General features: G+C 38.6%; 1 protein-coding gene across 1 annotated transcript in view; it reads left to right on the top strand.

Annotated features, from left to right (window-relative positions):
- Positions 1 to 25562, top strand: part of RIMS1 (regulating synaptic membrane exocytosis 1) — a 452176-nt gene that overhangs the window by 247941 nt on the left and 178673 nt on the right. Inside the window, 1 exon segment of the mRNA XM_058661479.1 lies at positions 3031 to 3896. Coding sequence (XP_058517462.1) covers positions 3031 to 3896 — 866 coding nt within the window.

Below are 25562 nucleotides of genomic sequence, written 5' to 3'. Positions count from 1 at the left end.
GCAAAACCATGTGCTGTAAGTTGTGGTAACTTATCCTTGTGGTTATGAAATTTAACAGTAGCCAAAGCTTGCTGGACCTGTTCATCATTGCAAGAGAATCTCCTATTACACATCACCAGCCTTGGAAAAGATCAAAACATAAGATTTGAAGTACAGATCCACTGAATGTATATCCTCTCTGTGCCATCATAAAATTTTTAAAAAGTATGTCAAATCATCCCATGTTGGGGAACATATATATACATTTACTGCAGAAAACCTTGCGCCAGGAACCAGGAGGGATGAGGATTCTTAGGACATGGCCTTTTCTCCGACATGCCCATAGGAAGAGATCATGTCATATCGTGGGGAAGATGGATTCTTAGGTAAAAAGCCAGGATAGTAATCTGGATAAGATGAGAAAATACTTGTCTACATATTATACTCTGGGAGCCACATAAAAAAAGCCTCTGAGTTAAGCTGTGAATTGTTATACAGGGGAAGCAGAAAGATTACAGGACAATGCAGAAGAGAATGAGTATACTTCAAATATTCTGAGAGAAAATTGGAAGAACAGAGATACCTCAGCAAAGCTAGAATTAATAGAATTTGATGACAAACTATCAAGAGACAAAAATATTGAAAGTGCAGTTTGAGTTCGGATAAAGGATGATATCTTTAAAAATAGAGAAAGAATTTAGAAATGTGACATTTCTGGGAAAACATATGTCTCTTTCTACCATATAGTAAAAACTACAAAAAATCAGGATGAGATTTGAATGCAGACTTTTGTTTTGACTTTTATAGAAAAAAAAGTAAGGAGATTGATGAGGACAAATACCTTTCCTGCTGATATAAATATATAAAACGATGAGGAAGCAACAGTTGTAGGAGCAGTAGAAAGGAGAAATGGGATTAGGAAACCTCCAAGAGAAACAACATGGCAAAAATGATATTCTGCTTTAAGCTGTTGAGTAAAGCTTGACCCAGGTTCCTTAGGAGCTGGGGAAATGGATCACATAAGGGCAAACTAAGAAAATGTAAGAATCAGGGAGAATTCTCTTTCCATCCACTAAGTACTCTAAACTTTCATAAAACGTCTTCATAGATGGTGTCTCATTTTTAATCCTACCTATAAAGTCTGCAAGATAAGTGTTTATCACCATACTATGAAAAGTAAATGGATTCAGAATAAACATCTGATACTGAATGTACTACAGTCAATGCATTCTAGTGCAAATATTTCATAATTGTGTGTTCATATTAGAACCCTTTTATTCTAAAATTATAAAGCCATTCTTACAGTTCCGACTTCAGATTCAACTCACTTTTATATTAATGGGCTGATGTTAGGTACCTGTCCCAGACTCAGAAATCCCCTTACTTTGGGTTCCTCTGCCATTTGAAAATGGTTACCCTTTCTAACATGATCGCTCTCTTCAGATTCACCCCTATTACATATCTTAGCAAAGACTGACCCTTTAAACATGTGATGGTTTTACAATTTTTATTGTTCATTTTTGGATGAAATGATCTTACCTTGGTGTCCTTCTGAGATCCTTAGAATTTCTGGGTGATGTTGTGTTGTCTCTATTTTAATTGTACATTACAACGTATAGAGTCAGAATGCTTAGCCTAGACACCTCCTATGCATAACTTGCAATATACTTACTGAAGCTTTTCCAAATTACATGCATGAAGAAGGGACAAGTGAATGAAACATCTGTATAATTCAAGTATTGTCAAATACATCTCCCTCTTTGCCACTGTTTTCAGTAGCATGCAGGGAGAACTTGAACTTAGAACTTTTCTTCATTTGGATCATACTGTAAAATCATGGAGAGGAAAGAATACAGAGGAAGAATGAATAACAAATTCAATATTTCTATCATATTTCCATGAGCAAGTTAAAACCAAAGCTGTGGTTTAGCCATTTAGTTTTTTTTTTTTTTTTTTCAAAAAAAAATAGTAACTGTGTTGAAATGTTTGGAGGCATAGAATGAAGTTAAAATTACTTTTATTCTGTTGAAGTGTTATGAGATTTAATTTCTGAAATGTACACACTTGTATAACACTCATTTTAAAAATTCATTACAAAATATTGTCAGTATTTGAGCTGATGCCGTGGTGACACAGCAAGTGAGGTTGCCACTTAGGGCACTGGCATTCAATGTGGGTACCAGTTCAAGTCCTTGCTGCTCTACTTTTGTTCCAGCCCCCTGCTAAATGCCTGCAAAAGCAAAGAAGGTCCAGGGGCTTGCGCTCCTGAATCCCTGTGGGAGACCTGGAAGAAGCTCCCGGCTCTTGGCTTTGTACAGGCAGTTCTGGCCATTGCAGCCATTTGAGGAGTGAACCAGCAGATGAAGATCTCTGTCCCTCTCTGTGTAAATCTGCCTTTCAAATAAATACATCCTTAAAAAAGATTGTCACTATGTATATTTATATGAAATATAAATATAAAATACATATCGCAGTGATAATACACATTTATTCGTCTTATTTGACAAATGCTATCTCTGATTACCTGTCTCACTTTCCAAATACCAGGCCTGGGTCAGGCTGAGGCTGGGGGCTGGGAGCTGAATTCAGGTGTCACATGGTAGGGGTGGAGAGCAGGAACCCAAGTACTGGAGTGTCACCCGAACCTGGATCAGGGTCAGAGCTAAATGAGATGTACATGGCCCAAGTGCCATGTCGCTGCCTCTCTGATACCTTTTGCTTCTATATTTTTTATCAATATTTTCATCCTCAACGCTGTAAGTCATAAGCGAAGGTTAGACTAAAACGTGTCCATTTATTGTTTTTTGATAGTTTTTATTGATAAGGTCAGTAACTTCAAGTGTGAAAAGAAAGTTTTAAGCCCTTGAATACACTGTCATGCAAAAGAGGCTCTTTCAAAAGCTAATCAGCTATGCGGGTTTAATGTGGTTCCTAACCATCTGTTTTTAAATCGAATTATAATTAATCATTTGAAATAAGACTGGAAATGCAAAGAAAGGAATTTCTCAAGTCTGTAAGCTGCTCTGCTTGACGTTCCTCTGTGTATCACAGGAAGAAGGCGCCAGGACTGTCAGAGCCAAACGGCAAAGGGGCCCAGAAGAGCGAACGCAAACGGGTGCCAAAGACCCCTGTGCAGCCCGGGGACGGGGCAGTGGAGGAGCGGGAGAGGAAAGAAAGGCGGGAAGGCCGAAGGCTGGAGAAAGGGAGATCGCAGGACTACCCCGACGTGCCGGAGAAGCGAGAGGAGGGCAAACCGGCGGACCAGGAGAAGCAGAGGAAGGAGGAGGAGTACCAGACCAGGTACCGCAGCGACCCGAACCTGGCGCGGTACCCAGTGAAACCGCCGCCCGATGAGCAGCAGATGCGCATGCACGCCCGGGTGTCCCGCGCTAGGCACGAGCGGCGCCACAGCGACGTGGCGCTCCCGCGCACCGAGGCCACCGCCGCGCCACCCGAGAGCAAGGCCGGCAAGCGCGCGCCGGCGGCCGCCAGGGCCTCGCCGCCGGACTCGCCGCGGGCCTACCAGGCTGAGAGGTCGGTGGAGGCCAGGGCGCCGGGGGCAAAGCCGCTCACGAACCACAGCCCGCCGGCGCCCAGGCATGGGCCGGTCGCCACAGAAGCCCCCGAGCTCAAAGCGCAGGAGCCCCTCAGGAAGCAGGGCCGCCTGGACCCCGGCTCGGCCGTCCTCATCCGGAAAGCCAAGCGCGAGAAGGTGGAGACCATGCTGCGGAACGACTCCCTGAGCTCCGACCAGTCGGAGTCGGTGCGGCCGTCCCCGCCCAAGCCGCACCGGGCCAAGCGGGGCGGCAAGAAGCGGCAGATGTCGGTGAGCAGCTCGGAAGAGGAGGGCGTGTCGACGCCCGAGTACACTAGCTGCGAGGATGTGGAGCTCGAGAGCGAGAGCGTCAGCGAGAAAGGTGAGGGGCGGCGCCCGCGTGCGCCGGGGCGCGAGGGGCGCGGGGCGCGCAGGTGCACGTGTGCAGAGATGGCGCGGCGGCTGGCGGTGCTTCCGCACCGGTCAGGCGGTGGTGGACCCGGAAGAAGGTTGCAGTATGTGCTTATTCACCTATGTATGGCGGTTTAAATCCTAACTACCAACTCCATCATTGGGTTACAGGACTTCTTATAGGTTCTTGTGGCTGTCATTCTGAGAAATTAAGCATTACAATCTGGGGTTTCTAAGTTACCATTTTGGAATGCACTTATTTGCAAAAAGTAACTTCTTTTCTGGAGAAGAAAAGCAGTATCCTGCAAAAGGAAATATATATTTTTGCCCACAACTTTGATGGTATGCTATTCTGATCACTGAGGTAGCATCTTTATAAATTTAAGAGTAATCTTTATACTTTTTGAGGAATTTACTTCACAAATATTGCATTATATGAGGTGTTATATGCTGTGTTTGGGTAGTAATGGGCTATGACATTCAAAACACTGCTTGATGAACTGGTACTTTCACTGTAAATCTGCACTCTACAACACTATAGCTATGGGTGACTAATTAACCTTAAAAAATTAGTTGAGCAATTGTGTGAACCTCATCTCCAGTGCTCCAGTATGATAATTACACAAAGCTCCTTTAGAGAGAGTGCTCTGAAGAAATAATTCAATTAACATTAAAAATTATGGGCTTGCTCTGAAATCTCAGAGTGTGGCTGTGCACTGGGCTTACACTGGCTACAGTCTCAAATTTGATGGTGCTGGTTGCTGTTGGCATGGTAGCACCCCTTTGGGTGCTTGCTAATGAATCTGTGCCAGGGGTCTTCAAGAAGGGCATGGGAGGGAATTGCTTAGTTTCAAAAAAAATATGCACAGGTTCCTGAATTTCTTGAACCCAAATAAGCTTTTCTCTTCTTCCCAGTTCCCAGGTACTTTCTGAATTACCAATTTTTAGAGGGACTATATTTAGGCTTTTGGTTTGACTTTAAGTTGCCAGATCATATGCTAAATATTATAGATGTTACTAAAATTTATTTGTTTTCTGATTTCTTCTCTACAGAATGTGTGCATGCACACACCCCGTATCATCTCATACTCTATCTAGGAAAAGTTAGGAAAGCTTACTCTGTGATCACCATCCAACATGTAATGGATTTCTTTGAAATCTGCATACATGTAGACAGAAACACACAGGCATAATCAGCTTGGCTTTGCCAGGTCACTTTCATTGTCTAGGAGTATTGTCTTTTCATAGCTCAGATGATGAGTAAAAAACCCCTTGACTGTCTTATTCCTGAAATATAAATAGAAATACTAATTTGGTGTGCAGATATTGCTAACTAAAATACATGTAAATATTTTTCCCAGTCCATATATGATGTTTCTACAGCAGCTTTTATTGAATATATGTGATAAATCACAGTTGGGGGCCTGGCACGATAGCATAATGGTTAAGGTTCTTGCCTTGAACGCACCAGGATCCCATATGGGCACTGATTCTAATCCCGGCAGCTCCACTTCCTATCCAGCTCCCTGCTTGTGCCCTGGGAAAGCAGTCGAGAATGGTCCAAAGCCTTGGGACCCTGCACCCGTGTAGGAGACCCAGAAATAAGTTCCTGGCTCCTGGCTGCGGATTGGCACAGCTCTGGCTGTTGCAGTCACTTGGGGAGTGAATCATCGGGTGGAGGATCTTCCTCTCTGTCTCTCCTCCTCTCTGTACATCTGCCTTTCCAATAAAATAAATAAATCTTTAAAAAAAATCACAGTAGGTATGGAATCAAACACAACGGAATCCCCAAATTAATAGTAACAACAGCTGATAAAAAAAAACCTAAAGTATTTGTAGAGCTGGAACTGATGGTGTGTGGTGAATTTATTGCCTCTACATGCAGCATCCTCTCATTGGGAACTTACGCTGGACAGTTTGGCAACTTGAAATGTATACAATTCTGAAGTTTTTAAACTTCTTCTGTGGGATCCCATCAAGGGCTCAATAGCTAGATCCTTAGCTTACAAGTGTTGGAGTCCCATAGGGGCACCAATTCATGTCCAGGCTACTCCATTTCCCATTCAGCTCTCTGCTTGTGGCCTGGGAAAGCAGTGGAGAATGGTCCAAAGCCTTGGAACCCTGCAACTGTGTGGGAGACCCGGAAGAAGGTTCTGGCTCCTGGCTTCAGAAGGGCTCGGCTCTAGCTGTTGTGTCCAGTTGGGGCACGAGCCAGCGGACAGAGAATCCTCTGTTTCTCCTTTTCTCCATAAATCTCACCTTCCTTTCCAATAAAAATAAGTAAATCTTAAAAAAAAAATGCACATATCTGACCCAGACAGCCTTGCTTTGTCTTACAGTTAAACTTATCTTAAAATAAATGTCTTGAATATATTTTAATAAAAGAACAAATTAGTTGTCCTGTGATAGCCACTTTTATGTTATTATAAGATTATAATATTACATATCATTATAGCCAATTACAACTCAGTATTTAAAAAATGAACATGAACTATAAAAGTATGCCACTAAAGTAATGCAGATATTTTATGATTTCATACTTAATTAGAAAAAGCACCATCTTTAATAACCATTAATATTCTTACTAACAAACGCTTCGATAGCCTATTCACAATGATGTTGGAGGCCAGCCCATCATCATCTTCAGCACCCTGCAGCATTGCAGGAATTACCTAACCTGCTTAAGTCTCTGTTATCTTATTGCATGAGAGGATAAATCTATCTAAAGTTGCTGACTGATATAGATGAGATGATGTAAGTGTAATAGGATTGTAGATTAGTATTCTTCCTGTCTCAGCTTTCATAAAGTGTGTATGTTTTCTTTTTTTTTAAAGATTTATTTTATTTTTTTAATTACAAAGTCAGATATACTGAAAGGAGGAGAGACAGAGAGGAAGTGGAGCTGCCAGGACTAGAACCAGCGGCCATATGAGATCAAGGCAAGGACCTTAGCCACCAGGCCACGCCGCCAAGCCCAAGTGTGTATGTTTTCTAATACAGCCATGACATCTGTTGGACATCTGTAATATGGAAAGAAATGGTTTAAGGGCCCACTGCAGTAGCCTAGCAGCTAAAGTCTTCACCTTGCACATGCCAGGATCCCATATGGGCTTCAGTTTTAACCCCAGTGGTCTGCTTCCCATCCAACTCCCTGCTTATGGCCTGGGAATGTAGTGGAGGACTGTCCAAAGCCTTTGGGCCCTGCACCAGCATGGGAGACCCGGAAAAGGCTCTGGGATCCTGTCTTCAGATCAGTTCAGCTCTGGCCATTGCAGCTGCTTGAGGAGTGAATCAACAGATGGAAGATCTTCTTCTCTGTCTCTCCTCTCTGTATATCCAGCTTTCCAATTTTTTTTTTAAAAGTAAATATTAAAAAAAAAAAAAAGTAAATGTTTAGGAGAGTTTTAAGTCTTACAGACCCAGAGGGATTAGAAGGGCAAGAATGATCTGGGAAGAGATTGCTGGTTAGGGTATTATCTCCAAGGAATAAAATTTAGAAGGAGTGAAAGAAGACGAAGTTGGGACCTGTGAAGCATCTTAGCAGGCTGATCTTCTGCATGTAACACCAGCATCCCACACGGGTCCCAGTTCATGTCCCAGCTCCTCTGTTTCCGATCCATTCTACTGGTAATGGGCAAGGAAAGCAGCAGAGAATGGTCCGGTGCCTTAGATCTCTGCACCCATGTGGGAGACCAGAAAGAAGCTCCTGGCTTGTAGCTTCTGACTGGTCTACCTCTGACCAATGTGGCCACTTGGGAGTGAACCAGCAGGTGGAGGATCTCTGTTTCCCTCTCTCTCTTTGTGTAACTCTGACTCTCAAGTAAAAAAAAAAAAAAGTCATGAAAAAAGAAAGAAGAAAAAAAGGTAAGGTCGCATTTTGAGTACATCTCATAGATTTGCTAATGCAGTTTATGAGCTACACATAATAAACAGTTAACACATCATTTATTACCTGCTTAATATGTGTATACTTTTCTTATTGGTATTACTATTATCATATTACTATATTAAATTGGTTATAATACTAGAAAATAGATGTTTAGCATTTTCTGTGGCTGTACTGGGATTAAAAAGATAAGTTTACTCTTCATCCACATTCAACTTGCACTTTATTGGTAGAAATAAGAGATACTGACTGATTATACAATAAATACAGTTTAATGAATGCCACAAAGAAACCTTTACTTCTCATATATTGATATAATTTTGCTGTGTGTTCAGTTCTTCAATAACAAAAAGATATTCTTACAGAGTGATATTTTAAAAAGTCTAGATTTAAAATAATCTTCTATATGTAATTTAATTTTGTTCAGATGCACACACGCGCGAATACTGACAGTAAGCTATACCGATGGTGTTTTTAGACTAAGAACTCCACATCCAGAGACAAGTTCAGCACCCAAACCATTTTCAGCTACCATCGGAAACCGCGGCTGTGGCTCTTTTTACTAGCAGAGATTTTGCTTTGTCTAGAGATAAAGTATATAAGCAATTAAAAATGACTTGACAAAATATATGAAGATGAAGAACCAAGTCCTTTTATTTAAAGCCTGAGCTTAACTGCCACCTACAGTAAAAGTAGATACTGTCCATATTGTTACTGCAAGGTGGGAAAAGTTGGGGTCAGTGTTGTGGTGCAGTGAGTTAAGCCACCAGTGATGATGGATGGTACCATCCCATTTTGAATATTTGAGCCCTGGCTATGCTGCTTTGAATCCTGCTCCCTGATAATATGCCTGGGAGTGTAGCAGAAATAGCTCAGGGATTTGAGGATCCACTACCCATATAGGAGACCAAGATGCATTCCTGAAATAGCTCAGGGATTTGAGGATCTGCTACCCATATAGGAGACCAAGATGCATTCCTGAATCTTGGCTTCCTCCTGGTCCTGTTCTAGCTGTCAACAGGGATTGGAGACGTGAACTAGCATCTGGAATATCACTCTGTCTCACTCTCACTTTCACTTTCACTCTTTCCCTGCTTTCCTCCACTCCACTTCAATGAATGAACCATTTGTAGAAATTGGGAGAAAATGAACATCTTTTGTCTTTGGCTTATAATTTTTAATATAAGTAGCTCTACCTAACCAAAAAAAAAAAAAAAAAAAAAGAATGAACTAACTGTTGCTTTTAAAATACTAATTTGATTTAAATGAAAGGTTTAATTCTTTGAAAATTTGTTGTGAAAATTTGTGTCTTAAGGAATTGAGTGAAAGGGCTAAGAGTAATAAGGAAGATACAGTAATGCCAGTATAGAAGACAGAACTAATTAAAAACAGAGCATAGAATCATTCCTGCCTGACCCAAGGGAATGAGCTGTTTACACTTGCAAGGAACTTAAAGGGTATGCCTCTACAGCAACAGGTGTACCTATAGGCCCAGAGACATCTGATATACTGAACCTGAAAAGATGCAAAGTAGAAAGAGTAAAATGTCCATGAGCTTTGACATTAAAAGGAAACAAAAAGTAAGAGCTAAATTTAAGTTATTTTTACCTCTCATCAGGGATAAATTCTAAAGTTTATCAGTACTTTTGAAGTTTTGGGAAAAATCATTTTGAAAATCTATGCTACACATTTTTAAACTGTCACTCAAAATTCATTTCTCAGAAATCTTACTTTTGAATCTTTTGAGAAGTTTAATTGATAGATGCACTGAAGAATATTGAGAAAATAAGAAACAAGATACAATTGAGCTAGTCCTGGAACCCAGTGAGAAGAAATACCAGAATTTCACTGTGTGAAACAAACAATCTGTCCATATTAAAACTGGAGATTATTTCAGGAGATTCCAGAAAGAGTATCCTTATTAAGAGCAATGTCTTCAATTCCAAGAAATATGTAATAAGCCATGTCTTACCTGCCATGATTGATTGGTGAAGAAAGCTGTTGTCTTCTTTCAATAACAAAAGCCATTGGAAGTTCATGGGTACAAACCATTGATCTGTTAACATAAGTGTCTAGGTATGTTTATCTGTGGGGGAACAAACCCTAACAGTCTGCAGAAAAGGAAATGTAACCTTTGTACACCGAATTTTCTTGGTTCTGAGGTATTTATAAACAATGTTATAATATTGCTTATCAGTTTTCAACATTTAGAATCTACCTGTCCTACATGGAATATATTAATAGATACATATAAATACTGTGTCCATGTCAACTAAAGGTACCTTTTGAGAGCAGAGTTTTTAGGGGAGAGATGAAGGAATATGTAATTATGTTATATTTTTCTCTAAAACTCTCTTCAAGAACTATTTTCCAGAGTTAGGGACTGGCATCATGGCATTGCTGACATGAAGCATCTTGCTAGTGTGCAAGCATCCCATACTGGCACCAGTTCAAACTCTGAGTGTTCGACTTTTGATCCATCTTCCTGCTAATGCACCTGTGAAAACATCAGAGCTGGCCCAAATGCTTGTGCCTTTGCACCTGTGTAAGAGACCAGGAAGAAGCTCCTGGATCCTGGCTTCAGACCTGCTTATCTCTAGCCTTTGGGCCATTATGGGAGTGAACCAGCAGATAAAAAGTATCTGTGTCTTTCTCTTTGTCTCTAACTCTGCCTTTGAAGTAAATGAATAGAACTTAAAAAAATGTTCAGAAGTTAAAAGATCCTGTTCAGGTTTTAGGACAAGAAATAGGAAATTAGGTATATTTAATGCAAAATTGTGAGAGAAAAACAAAATGTAATTAATGTAAAATTGTATAAAACTGTTTTTGAAAGCAAAATAATGATGTAAATGAAGTGAGTTAAAATATTGCCTTTAGTCAGTTGTAACTACTGATAATTTATTAAAGTTGATTAATGTCCCAAATAATGAATTCAATACATGGAGAAAAATTATTTAACAAAGAGAGCTTTCGCTTCGTTAGAGAAACCAAGGAAGCAAATATTTTATAAGAAGGTTGGATAATGGAATTGGTAGAATGGACTGAAGAGACATGAGGTGAAAAGAATTACAGTAACTATTATTAGTATTAGTATTATTAGTATTAGTTTATACTCATTGACATAGTAAAATATTAGAAAAAAACTATTTGGTGCCCATTTTGTTAAGTTGTAAATTATCAAGTTCAGTGTCTTCTGGGTCATTCCATAATTTGCCCATTATCAGTTAGAAACTAAAGGAAGCAGTGGGTTTATGTTAGCAGTTAGAAGCTCAAGACAGCAGTGGGCTCACATGAAATTGTACCAGCATTGACTTAAGTTTTACACTAATTCATTCTTATTTGTTTATTATTCATTAATCTTTCATTGAAAATTATTTCCAGGCTTTGGGAAAATATTGGTCTGAACATGGTTGTGCTTTTTCAAGATACTGCTTGATTTTCCATGTGCTTCTCCTTTGACCCCTGTCCCACACAAAGAACACAGCTATTGAGACAACTACCGACACCTCTTAACCTCCACCCAAATGCTTCTTCTGCTCTCTTAATTTGTCCTGTTAATCCAGAGGGGAAAGATCACAGTCTGACATCTGATAATCCTTGAGAAGGATTTCATAAGGATGCCCAGTACTTCTTTTTTTTTTTTTAAAGATTTATTTATTTTTTATTACAGCCAGATATACAGAGAGGAGGAGAGACAGAGAGGAAGATCTTCTGTCCGATGATTCACTCCCAAAGTGAGCCGCAACGGGCCAGTACGCGCCAATCCAAAGCCGGGAACCTGGAACCTCTTTTGGGTCCTCCCACGCAGGTGCAGTGTTCCAATGCATTGGGCCGTCCTCAACTGCTTTCCCAGGCCACAAGCAGGGAGCTGGATGGGAAGTGGAGCTGCCGGGATTAGAACTGGCGCCCACATGGGATCCCGGGGCTTTCAAGGCGAGGACTTTAGCAGCTAGGCCACGCTGCTGAGCCCGGATGCCCAGTACTTCTACCTGGCCAGAATTTCACTGGTGTTACAAGACATTGGGGTAAGAACTGGTATAAATGGAAGAGAAATTGAGGAAAAGATAAATTTAATTCTTTCTCACAACTTCTGAAAGGAAGATGCATGAATTTGGTTATTAGATACTTCAGTTTAAGTGCCCCGGAGAGAGTCTAATTTCTTCTCCCACTGGACATTAGCTTCCTTAATCATTTGTGCAAATTGAACCTTGACAAGAGATTAAGAGGACACAAATAATTATTGTCTCACACATTCATTCTGTGTGTGTGTGTGTGTGTGTGTGTGTGTACCCTTAGCTAATTTCTGATTTCCAAGAACACCCATGAAAGAAAAATGTAGAAATTGTTTTGGTGATAGTCTAGACTTTCAGTTTAAAATTATGGGGATGTATAAATAACTGAAAATTTTCCTTGATCCTAATATAGGATCTACAACTAAAAAGAAACTTTATAAAAAGAATGCAATTAAATCTGTAAATATAACATGATTATACCCAATTATATTTTATCCAGATTAGTCAATAGCTGAAAATATTAAGTCATTTAGTTTCATCTAAATTTCCTATTCTGATGTCAGGAGAAACTAAATAAAAATCTGGGTTATTTTCAAAAATAATCTTTTACATGCTTACAATTTTAAATATAGAATATTTTAAAATTTGTGTGACTAAACGTCATTGTAAGAGGAAATGTTTCTGTTGAAGGCTATTTAGAAAAAAATGTGATACTGAAGATCTCAATGTCACTTATTTTATCTCAGTCAGTTGTTTCTTCAGTATCCTTTTAAACTGCAGACTCATGCTGCAGTGTTTTTGACCTGTTTTACCCAGTGAATGAAAAGGTTGTCCTCACTTTTGCTTCAATTTAAACAGACTGACAAAAGCTCAGACCTGGGGGAGACTTTAGAAGCAAGCACAATCTCTCTTCACTATTGAAGAGAGATGGAAAGGTTATGGTTGTGAAGATGTACCTGACTCCCTTACCCTGGAAGCTGTTTTCTCCTTGCATTCTGGGAGAACTGGGAACTAATCTGCTCCCCAACTGCAGCCAGATCCTGTGAGGGTTCATATTTTAGGCAGTGCTTCTACTTGATCCTTCTGCGGTCTGGGCCCATTCTTGCAATCTGGCTTCCAAAATCCTTCTGAGACTAGGTGTTGACTCTGGACCTGGTTCTGCTGCTCATATGTCGGTTCCTGGCTCTTGGTGATAGCTTGACTCAGTTGTGCAGGGCTCTCTACAACTATGTATTTGTCCTTACTCTGTCTAGGAGTTTTGTTGGCAACGCCCACGTCGCCGCGTACCCGAGCCGAGCAGAGGGACTAGGGTTACAAAAAAGACAACACGCAGTGGACCATTCTTGTCAGGAGAATGCCGAATGCGAATGATCCTTATTGAAACTCCAGGCTGCCTTTTATACTCTGCCTAGCTCCTCCCAGTGTTTATCCAGTCCTCAAGTGGCCACCCTAAATCCCTCGCGTTCCTCCCAGTGTTTATCCAATCCTCAAGTGGCCACCCTAAATCCCTCGAGTTCCTCCCAGTGTTTATCCAATTCCTCGGGAGATAACTTGACAAATAGGAAGCAGGAACTTGCGGTTAAGCCAGGGACTAGATGTATCAGGCCAAGATTGCCCATCCTGTTACCCTTTGAGAAACAAGCTAAACTGTGAAGTTAACCCTTGGGAGACAGGGGCCTACAGAGTTTCAGCCTGGATCCATGGACACTGGCTTCACTGATTCCAGCTACCATGCTGGATACTGATATATCCACATGCTGCTTTTCATTACATTCTTCTTTACACATATGAACATGGGATTCTTACTGCTTTTCTGGATTTACTGCTTAATGCCTGTGACCATCTTCTTTGTAGATCTTATTCAACTTTCTAACCTGAACTTCTGCACTTGAGTCTTGTTTAAAAGCCCCTGTTCCGCCCTAGATCTAATTTTAAATTTAGTGAACTCATCTGAATTGACTGTGTACCAAGTGAGGCAACAATTGTTACCAGTTTTCTAGGACTGCCATTATAGCTTTCTGAAAACTGAGAAAGGAAAGTTTATATTCAAAGGAAGTTTATATTCTCATAATTGGAGGATACAAGTCTGAGATCAAGGATTAGAAATGTGATTCCTTATGAGGAACATGAATTCAGGATATGTTGCTGGTGAAAGTGACTGTCTTCTCTCTGGGTCTCTTCTCTATGTCTCTTTCCAAATATCCTCTTCCTATAAGGATACCAATGAAATCATATGGGGGTCTCCTTAGTAACCTAATTTTAGTTTAGCTACCTCATTAACACTCTCAAAGCTTAGTTGCATTCTGAGACACTATAATTCCCATAAATTAGTTTCAGAGGGGAGTCAGTTCAACTCATAGTAATATTCATAGAAAGAAAGAGACGAAATTCTGTAAATGTCTGTATACATACCTGACAAATACTGATGGCTAAAATTTGTCTGCACTATTTTTCTTACAAAAAAATGACTGTATGGGCCCGGTGGCGTGGCCTAGCAGCTGAAGTCTTCGCCTTGAACGCCCCGGGATCCCATGTGGGCGCCAGTTCTAATTCCGGCAGTTCCACTTCCCATCCAGCTCCCTGCTTGTGGCCTGGGAAGGCAGTCGAGGACGGCCCAAAGCTTTGGGACCCTGCACCCGCGTGGGAGACCCGGAAGAGGTTCCTGGGTTTCCAGCATCAGATTGGCGCGTACCAGCCTGTTGCAGCTCACTTGGGGAGTGAAACATCGGATGGAAGATCTTCCTCTCTGTCTCTCCTCCTCTCTGTATATCTGGCTTTCCAATAATAATAAATCTTTAAAAAAAAAAAGAAAAAAGAAAAAATGACTGTCAAGAATCCTAGTGAGTGTACTTTATGTAAGAAATTTAATTTCAAGACCATGAGAACACAACTGATTTTAGGCATAGCCAGGGTCTCAATGCCCTGAGCTTGTTACCGTATTTATGACTATATGTACCTCATTACCTGACACATAGCAGGTATTCAATAAATTCAATATATTCAATAAATATTCAATAAAATTTCTGTGAAATCAAACAGGATTGTAGGGTCATGTATGTTACAGGAACTGGTAGGAAACCTTGAGCGGTCAATTTTTTGATTTTGGAGACTGGAATAAGTAATGAGAGACAGTTTTTGACTCTTCCAGAGAAAGTCAATCTAAAGTTGTGAATTGGAAGGAACCCAAAGATTCCTGGTCAAAGGAATAGGTTTTCATTCTAGCTCTGTCAAGAAGTGTGTTATCTGGAGTGACAGAATGTATTGAATCACTGATCTTCATCTTCAGATGTACCTAAAAACATCCTCATGTGCTTTTAAAAGTTAAGTGTAGGTAAAGCATCAAAAGCAATTTTCGGTGCAGTCAGCATGGAACAGCATCCCTATTTATTTCAGTGTGTAACTGAATTGAGTCGGCTAGTTAGTGCCCATTTTAATAAAATGAGGAGCTTTTTATAAAAGATACAAGTGTTCAGATTCCAAGCCCAGACATTTTGACTTGATTGTTCTGATTTGGAAGATTTTTGTTACTGGTTTTAGAATTATTGCCAGTAATTCTAGTCTTTAAGGACTTTCCTAAACCTTAGATCTGACCCTTCAGAAGTTATGAAGTATTTGTCCATCAGAGATCTTATTCTGTGTCATTCTATGAACCTTCTATGAAAAGCTATATACTTATTAGGGGACACAGTTGACAAGAAATAGGATCTGAAACAACTCAAGTTTGGAAGGTAAAATAAAGAATTGTATGAGTACAGATATATTTTAGAATTCCAAGTCAGGAAACTTGAATTCATTTTATACCCAAAGAGTAGAAGCACAAAAGAAGAAAACATTAAGCCAAGAAATATTAGTAAGTAGAAAATCTGTGTTGAAAGAATACAAGGGAATATGTACATGATGGATTCTGCCTAGATGAGCCCTGCTATGCTTAGCAGTATATAAATGAAGGAGGGATTTATGAACAGAAGAGATGCCTTAAAAATATTTGCAACTGAAGCTAAAAGTTATTCTTGTTTTGATAGATAATAAATGGGAGCATACTTTTCAGATTCTAAAAGATTATGACATAATAACTTATTGCCTATCACTTTATTAATCTGATTAGCTGAAGATTAAAATCTGAAACCTTCAACCAGGCCAAGTAAATATTGAAAATAATTGAATTTTTAGAACTGATATTTTCTCCTATTTATAATTCTTGGTATAAATTTTAAGTTTAGAGATTTAATTGCCAAGCATTTGAAAAAACTACTGCAGTCAGTACCTTTTTGTTAGATGAGAGGAAATTTTTTGTTTCTTGTGTAATTATAGTATTCTTGTATTTTTTTCAGAATTATGTAATCATTTTAGTAATTTAGGCATTAATTCCTAGAACTGTTAATAGAGATCGATAGTATTACCACCATTAGAGTTAACATACATTTTAAAGAAAGAGAAAAAACTTAATTATTCACAAATGAATGGGGAAAAGAGGCTGAGAGTTTTATTAACATAATCCCAGTAAAAAAGAAGAGCTTTAAATTAAGGTACTGCAGAGGGAATCAAGAGCCACCCTGACAACCTCTTAACAGGAGGTCGTATGCACAGAGCAGGGGGGCCCAGAGTGGAGCAAGGGGACCTGAGGAGGCTTGTATCCCAACCCTGGAGACTCCAGGATCTCCACCAAGGACTGTCAGCACGGGCACCAAGGACTATATCCCAACTGCCAAGGAGACCACGGGGAATTGGAGAGCCTTCAGAGGCCGAGAACTTATCCACTCCCGTTTGGATCTCCCACATGGGATGAAAGAATCCAGATCCTTCCTCGCAGGATCCAAGATCATCAGAACAACAGCCAGGAGCCCTGAGAAGTTTGTAGAAAGAGAAGAAGAGTAAACTTCCTTTCGGGATTAGGGAGAGGAGCTTTCTGTGGTCCTTACTTAGTTCCAACTTTGGATCCCCACCCTCTCCTGCAATGCCCATTATGGAGCCCCCCCCTCCAAAAAATAAAAAAATGGATTGGATAGACAGAGAACAACAAGGAAAGCTTAGTACCATACAGGAAACGGTTAGCCTGGACTCACATATACTCTACCAGGTAGGACACGAACATAAGTTACTCCTCACTGGGGTATTGAAGATTTCTCTGCACACCCCTCCTAAAACTGTTCTGCGCCTTAACTGTTGACATATGCCTTGTTAGAGTTACAAGCCAACAAGGACTATCCCAAAATCCACCAAGTTCAGTCAAAATTATGCTTCAACGCTATAAACTACTAAATACAGAAAGGAAAATAGACACAAGACAGCTGAATAGTACACTATAGCCATTTTAAGGTGTATAGCAGCCAGTTGTGTATAAACTGAAATTGAAATGTCAATGAAGTAATCACAGGATGTGGTTAAGAACTTGCATTTTCTAACATATTGATCACTCAATACCATGTCATTTAACTCCATAAGGTTGTAAACAGTAGTTGATGTTATGTTGTGTTTTTTAATTAATATTTAATTAATTAATATTTAATTAATATTGATTGATATTCTGCCAGCTCTGCCTTCAGAGCAGAGATGGTCTGCCCAAGAAACTGTTGAACTTATCTGGACAATAAGATGCTGGACACTATGCAAAGTAAATGCTTTCAATGAAAGAATGAGAATTGGATTTGAACTGTAATACTGCAACTAGGTAGAGTAATCCACCATGTGGGGAGGGCTTGGGGAGGGTATGCGGGAATCCCAGAGCCTATGAAACTGTGTTACATAATCAAATGTAATAATAAAATATATATATATATATACACACACATATATATATGTATAAGATAGAAAAAAATAAAAATAAATTAAGGTACTGAGTGCAAAGGGAACCTTTGCTTTGAGAGACTATATGAGTCAGGTTAGACCATCAAGCCTTTGGGAAACTATGAGTTAAATGATGTACTGCAGACCTTGTAATTCTCAACTAATTGAGGAGTTATGCTAGTAATTGGATTTGATGTTTGGAATACAAAGCCATATGCAAAGTCATATGCAAAATAATAACAATTAAAATATAAAAAAATTCCTAAAAAAAGCAAGAACTCACAGTGAAGTATAAATTGTAACATTTATTTAATGACTGGAATCCTCACTTCTATCTTATTTATGTTTAATTTATAAAATTATATCTTAAAAATGTGTCTGAATACATATTTTATAATAGGGCAGATGTTTCTAACTGTATTGATATTTATAACAAAATGGAAACTGGTTTACTTTTCAATAATAGTAAAGGGTAATAAAGGAATATTGTATATCCATGCCAACCTTGACATATAATCTTATATGTATTAGTATAAGCAATATACTGTATGATATATTTTCAAATAATACTTGTATGTACATATATGGTAAAATGTATCATACAACCGTATATTGACATATTTTCAAAGAATATGTACATAGAGAGCAAAATGTTGAGTATCCGTATATTTGGGTGGCAAGTTAACAATCACCCTCCATTTTTCTTCTATGTTCTTTGTATTTCTAAACTGCTACCATGTTTATCTTCCCTATGCTTACTTACTTCAGCTGTTCTGTTTACCCTCTAGGCGTTACTTTTTTTTTTCTTTTATACTTCTTATCTTAGATAAACCAGATTGTTTTTCCATATGTGCTTATTTCTTCTACGGTATTGCACATTCCTTTTTTTTAATCATAAATGAAAACTCTAGCTTTTCAGTGCAATACTTAATTTTTTTAAGCACGGCATAACAGCATATCATTATCTCTAAAGAAGAAAACTTTAGTGTGCTCTAACTTATCTGTAATATTTTCCACTTTTATCTTTTCCTCTGTAGTGTTGTTGTCCTGAGTTTTAGGTCCAGCTTGTTTTTATACATTCATGTGAGAGGATGGTAATATTTGGATATATAGTATAGTATTTGTTTCTAAGTCACAGAAGTACAGCATATTTGCAGTGACAGCCTTGGTAGGTGGACTGAAGTTAACTTGTAGCCAAGGTAACTGGCTGAATTTTCGTTGGACTGACATCCTCTCCCCTACATGGGCAGAGCATTGCAGCTCCAGCATCCTCCATGGGGACCTGTTTTCACTTTCTTCTCACCGAAAAGTTCCAGCCACCCTCATCATGTGTTGGGTCTAGATTCCAGTTCCACGTGTGATTCATTATGCTTTGCTCTCCGATACTTTTTCTCTAATGGTTTATTGTAGTTAGAGTAAAGGAACAAGAATTGTTTGCTTATAATTTGAATTCAAGGTTTTGTATCACTTTTAAATATTTTTAACTAAGGGAAGAACAAAAGATAAGCACACTAGCCTTTAAGGTATGGTTTAAAGCAGAGAAAATGTTGAGGTTTGTGTAATTTGGTTGGTAAATCTATTGAAGGATAAATTAGGGAGTCTTCTCTTGGAAGTCATGGTTTTTTTTTATGTGTTTCATTACTAACAGATTTGGAAAGCATTTATAAAAAAAGGTGGTCATCCTATGGATTAAAAATAAGTAGAAGAAGTAATGTGTAGAAATAAGAAGTAAAATTAAGTTCCTGTGTAACATTTCCTTAGTTGGTGTATCACATACATAGTCTTGAAACACTAAATGACTGTCTGCTTTCTCTAATAGTTTACTTTTGAAGTTTTGTCCTGTTTTGCCTAAAACAAGTGGTTAGCTTTTTAAATTTGTTTTCTTAAAGTACAAATTGCTCAGATCCATGATAGTAAGCAGAAAGCTAGGTTTTTGTGCAAAAACGTAATAAAGAATAATAACTTTCCCTATATTGTAGTTTTGTGAAGACAAACACATCTCTTCAGTGTCTTTTGAGCTTACAAAACTGTCAATATATCCAAGAGAAAAGCTATGTAAGACATGATTTGAATCTACTTCAACTCACAAAGATAGTTTAAATAAATCAACAACTCCAATGATGTGTCAAAATAACTTTTTAAAAAAGACATTGCGGGCCCGGCGGCGTGGCCTAGCTGCTAAAGTCCTCGCCTTGAAAGCACCAGGATCCCATATGGGCACCGGTTCTAATCCCGGCAGCTTCACTTCCCATCCAGCTCCCTGCTTGTGGCCTGGGAAAGCAGTCAAGGGCGGCTCAAAGCTTTGGGACCCTGCACCCGCGTGGGAGACCCGGAAGAGGTTCCTGGTTCCCTGCATCGGATTGGCGCAGCACCGGCCGTTGCGGCTCACTTGGGGAGTGAAACATCGGATGGAAGATCTTCCTCTCTGTCTCTCCTCCTCTCTGTATATCCGGCTTTCCAATAATAATAAAATCTTTTTAAAAAAAAAGACATTGCTAGATTTTTTTTGAAAGTCCCCACCCAAGTGTCAGTCGTGAAATAAGAAAGTAAGACCCATAAATATGTAAGGTGATACTTCAGCAGCTCTTCTTAATGAATCAAGATACATAATGGCCAGTGGCTTCAGTGTTTAAACCACACAAAGTCATGTGAATTTAGCACCCACAAGATTGTTGGAACTGACATCTTTGCGTAAAAGTCAGGCTCCGCAAGCTGTTTCCGCCACATGGAAGAAGAGTATTAACTTCACTTAGTCCGGATACGTGAATAAGTCACATTCTTGGGCTGACACTTGGGTGAAAGTAGTAGTCTCCAGTCAGAAACTTAAGCCTCATTCTGCTCACTGTGTTGATTTTTGTAGACTGCATTTGGTACCTCGTTTTAAAATACGTTCCTGTCCAGTTTCAAGATTGAACTTTTTCTTACCTTCAGGAGTCTGTTACTTAAGTTGTAAAAACAAGTAAACAGCAAGAAGTACTATTCTTAGAGCCAATGTTTTGATTGGCTCCATTAGATTCCTTTCTGTTTATATATATATATATATATTTCTGTGTATTTTTAGAAAAGTACACTAATGGTTAAAGCTTTTGTACCTAGTTTTAATCTGAAATTATCTACTTCCAAATATCTTTTAAGTTACTCAGCTCTATGAAAAGCATTATGTTTCCTATTGTGTTATTTTCCAGAGTTTCTTATAGGAAGGTATAGGAACAGGCAGAGATTATAAATTGAATATAAATTCCTTGGTAGGTGGATCAGATTTATAAAATAAGTAATTACCGATGTGCCCTTTCTCAGTTGATCTTTATATATATGTATATGTATTCTCTTTTTAGAAAAGAGTATGATTTTATTTGGGAGGCAGAATTACAGGAAGAGAAAGAAAGAGATCTTCCATTTGCTCGTTCTCTACTCAAATGGCTTCAAGGATCGTAGATAGAACAGAGCAGAGCCCTGTTCTATATCCACATTTCCCATGTAAAAGGTAGAAGTACAGGTACTTAAGCTGTCTTCCAGGGTTCACCTAGGCTCATTAGTAGGGAAGCGGATCAAAAGTGAAACATGAAAGAGTTGAACCGATGTGTCCACATGAACTTCCAGTGTCACAGGCAGCAACTTATCTCACATGCCATAATACCAGTCCCTCAATCTTTTGTTTATGCTCTGTCATATATTCCCATAATCACCTAAAAGTATCTTCCCTGAAAAATTCTCTACCCAGCCATGAATCATATCCTGTTACTATCTAATATTTTACTCTGATTGATGTTTTGGATGCCCTTTATTTCATACCTAGTGTTGCCTCACTTCCCCAAGTGGTTGAACAAAGGTGTGAAAGCCCTATGGCTCCTTCGCTTAGAGACAGCCCACATTAAGGCAAGTGTATTTACCATTCCTGTCCTCTCATACTCTAGAAAGACAGAGCATAGTGGCACTAGCATAGTGCTTGTGTTCATTTATCTTGTAGAGTGTATGAATAATCCAACTTCAAAGCAATCATTCCTATATCTGAGTGATTTGAAGACATCAGATACTTTGAGTATTTTTTTTTCATTTTTGATGCTTTTTCAGGATAGATGTTTTATAGCTGTAATTGTTTTCAGAGCCCAAAGCACCCTTCTGGGAAACCTGCAAATCCTGGTACAAAATTACTTAAGGCTTTATGAATGAAGAAAATTAGAATTAAGAAAGAACTTCTCAATCCTGGAAGAAATTAACTAGACATGTTGCTGCTCTAAATCTTATTATTGTATTCACCAAATATCTTAAGAAATAACCCTGCCTTCTTTCTGGCTATTGTTGAAATGCTATGTTTATTTTGAGTGTTATTTTGTGCTGTCAGGATATATGAAATAAAATGTTCATAGAATATGTCAATTGGGTTAGGGTTGTGGCATAGGCGCACATGCCTATGCACATGCGTTTTATTTTAGCTTAGAATCTCGGGATGGTCGCCTTTGGGAGATTAGATAGAGTTCAATAAATAGAAGGACTTGATACAGAAGCACATTCATGTAAGTCAGGATGGAGAGAGCTGATTTGGTCTTTTATTCTACCAGAGTCATGGATATCTTAATGACAGAGCAAGAAGGGAACACTTCCTGTCATTATAAAAATTACCCAAAGGAAAATCATGGTTCTGAACATCAACTGAGTCTCTAAAGTGGAATCCAATACAGGAGCCTCCTGCTCTTGTTCCTTAGGATGGCTGAGCAAATGATAATAAACAATGTTAATAATGCAAGTGTTTCTGCAAAGCAATAATAGGCTTAATAAGTGTTTCCAAAAATAAGAGTTTACATTCAAATAAATTTGTCCAATGCTAATTTTGGCTGAAATGTCCTCAGTGCAAAACTTTATATATATCATCTTTAATATAATGTGCATGATGTTTGTTCTAGAAAAGAGTAGGCTTTGCTATGTGTCTGGAATACATTTGACTGTGGACTCTTGGATTCTGCACCATCCATAGGAATTTGGATGAACTGGTCTCCTGAGGTCCAAGCATGGTAGCGTAGTTTCACTTACACTAAGCCAATGTTTTTTCTGATGTGATCTCAGTTTCCTCTAGCACAAAACACTAAGAGTACAACCCTATGCTAAATACTAGATAAAAATCCTTTCTAAAGTATATGGCAGTAGGGATCACAACAACTGCTAGTTTTGGGTGTTAAGTGTTGTTATTGAATTTGAATTCTGGCTCTGCTACTAATATATTTCGTTAATCTTATTTAGTCCTGAGTTTTCTCATCTGCAGTATGCAAATAGGAATAATATTCAACACTTCAGATAAGCTCTGGTCAAGATATTTCTTCTCCTTATTCAGTTTCTTAGTATAGTTCATGTTTGGGTTAGATGAAAAAAGTTTCCAGGGCATGTGTGTAGGATCAGTAGCACTTCTGAAGAGCCACAAAGTAAAGATCCATGTAGATCTAAGTGAAAAACAATGAAAGGATCTGTGTGTGTATGTGCTGGACTTAGTCAATGAAAATGACCCTGAGAAAGTGCCATAAACATTAGCTTGTTTCTATATGATTTTTCATAAATATCATTTTTTATTTTTGGTTTCATACATTAGTAGTCTTGGTATTATTAACAGGATCTTGGATGTGCATGTGAACTAAGTGAAAGTATGTTACTCAGTGTGGTGCTATTGACTGTTACATTCCAGTATGTTAATACAATAGAGCAGGAGTTTTCAAAATGGAGAAAAACCAGCCTAATCAAGAGCAATCCAGTATCCCATCTTGTTTGTCCTTTCTGTAGCCCTATTCAGAAGCAGATGTTGGATTTACATTCCATCAGCGGTGTGTTATCTAGACAACCTCATTTAATATTGCTTGGTAGTTCTGTCTGTATGGAAGTAGATCTTGCTTATTATTATTTATAGGATACAGTTGTGTTTAGCATAGAATGTTAAGTGCGTCAGTTGTAAATGGGTGCAGGTGTTTTAACTTTTTGAAGTGCTTAGGGAGAGTTGAGAAATTCCTTAAGCAATTACATGCTTGACTTCAGGGCCAATTTCTTTTATATGCTGGTAGTATATAGAATCTATGACAATCAATATAATATTGATGGTCACTTTGAAGTACTCTTGTAGGAGTGTTGTGATTTGCCATCAGTTTTAAGATTCATGTATTACAAGGACCTTAGTGGATAAAATGATTTCCGAAGATATTGTATGCGATTAATATTTCAATATAAGCATATTAATGTTTGATTGAAGAATATTTTTATCTGTACTTCCTAGATGCCAAGTTAATACTCAAACCTAATTTGAAAATAGACATTTTTTTTAAAGATTTATTATTATTGGAAAGCCAGATATACAAAGAGGAGGAGAGACAGAGAGGAAGATCTTCCATCCGATGATTCACTCCCCAAGTGAGCTGCAGCGGCCGGTGTGCGCTGATCTGGAGCCAGGAACCAGGAACCTCTTCCGGGTCTCCCACGTGGGTGCAGTGTCCCAAAGCCTTGGGCCATCCTCGACTGCTTTCCCAGGCCACAAGCAGGGAGCTGGATGGGAAGTGGAGCTGCCGGGATTAGAACCGGTGCCCATATGGGATCCCGGGGCGTTCAAGGCGAGGACTTTAGCAGCTAGGCCACACCGCCAGGCCCCCGAAAATAGACATTTGAGGAAGTAGGAGCATTAGGTTATTGGTGTAGCAATTTCACTTCTAGAATGAGACCATATTGACATATGTATTTCATGTCTGTTTCTGTACATGGATAATTCTCTTGTTACTTGTGATCCATGTTGATTACTTCTGAATTTCATTTTAAAACATATCAGTATGCTTTAGGAGTTATGAAATGCATTCCAGTGCAAAATTATTGCATTATACGTTTACTACAAATTTCCCAAATAATTTCATCCCCCAATCTACACTTCAAAATACATACTTCTATTTTTTGTGAAATGATTGTAGTTGTAGAAAAGCCATAAATTGGAATTTTTGGAGGTTATCTTGGCATGCGATAATTGGAGAAGATCATTATATTAGGTGAAATAAGCCAGACACAGAAAGACAAATGCCACATGTTCTTTTTCATATGCGAAAATAAAAACAAAAATAATAGTAATGACTCTAAAATGGTAATGCTCAGGGCGCAGGGTAGAAGGGCCAGGGGAGTCTGGATAATGAGTGCCCAAAGAGGAAGATAGAAATAGTAAGTGCTGGTATCCCATAGTACAGAGGGATGACCATAGTCCACAATAATGGATTACATGTGAAGTGAAAAAATGGAAGAGAGAAGCCATTAGTGTCCAACTAAAGACAAAGAAGAAAATGGAAATGTTAATTTTCTGGTTTGATGAGCATATAGTGAGTTATGCTGTTTATATGTGTTACTGTACTGTACTGAACCATATAAAAATGTATAGATAGTATATGCTAAAATTAAATGATTTAAATAGTTATTTTTCATAAAGTGCTAACATATATCTCATCTATCCCATAATAGCCCTTTTCATATTTTAGAAATGCTGTGCTATGTCATCAGGAGGAAAACCTTTTTGAGTAATGTATTTTTTAAAATATTTGCCTCTCATAGAAAAATATAGCAGTAGCATGGGGGAGCCTACCTTTAAAAGTGTATGTAACAGGACAAAATATTACAGAAAAATATGTAATAGTAATACAGTCTGATTTCTAATATGTCTTAAGAAAAAGCACACTTTTCTTCACAAGTCAAAGCTATAATAGTAAGAAATGCATACACTGAATTAATTTTGATAAAACTGAACAAAACCAAACAAATTATGTTTTAAGAAATCATGCTGTGGGCTCATGGCCATTTTGTTGTCATAAAACTCCTTTATTTAGCCCTCTCCACAAATAAGCTCACAGCAGGAGAAAGGACACTAGTTAGAGTAATTTGAGCGATAAGTAAACAGAAGGAATGGCTAGGAGCATAGTGTCATCTGGCACAGTACTTATTTCCTGAATCCTGT

Source organism: Ochotona princeps, chromosome 1 (assembly GCF_030435755.1).
Source record: "Ochotona princeps isolate mOchPri1 chromosome 1, mOchPri1.hap1, whole genome shotgun sequence".
NCBI lineage: Eukaryota > Metazoa > Chordata > Mammalia > Lagomorpha > Ochotonidae > Ochotona > Ochotona princeps.
The sequence above is the reverse complement of the archived record's forward strand: the minus strand, read 5'-3'. Positions and strand labels throughout refer to the sequence as shown.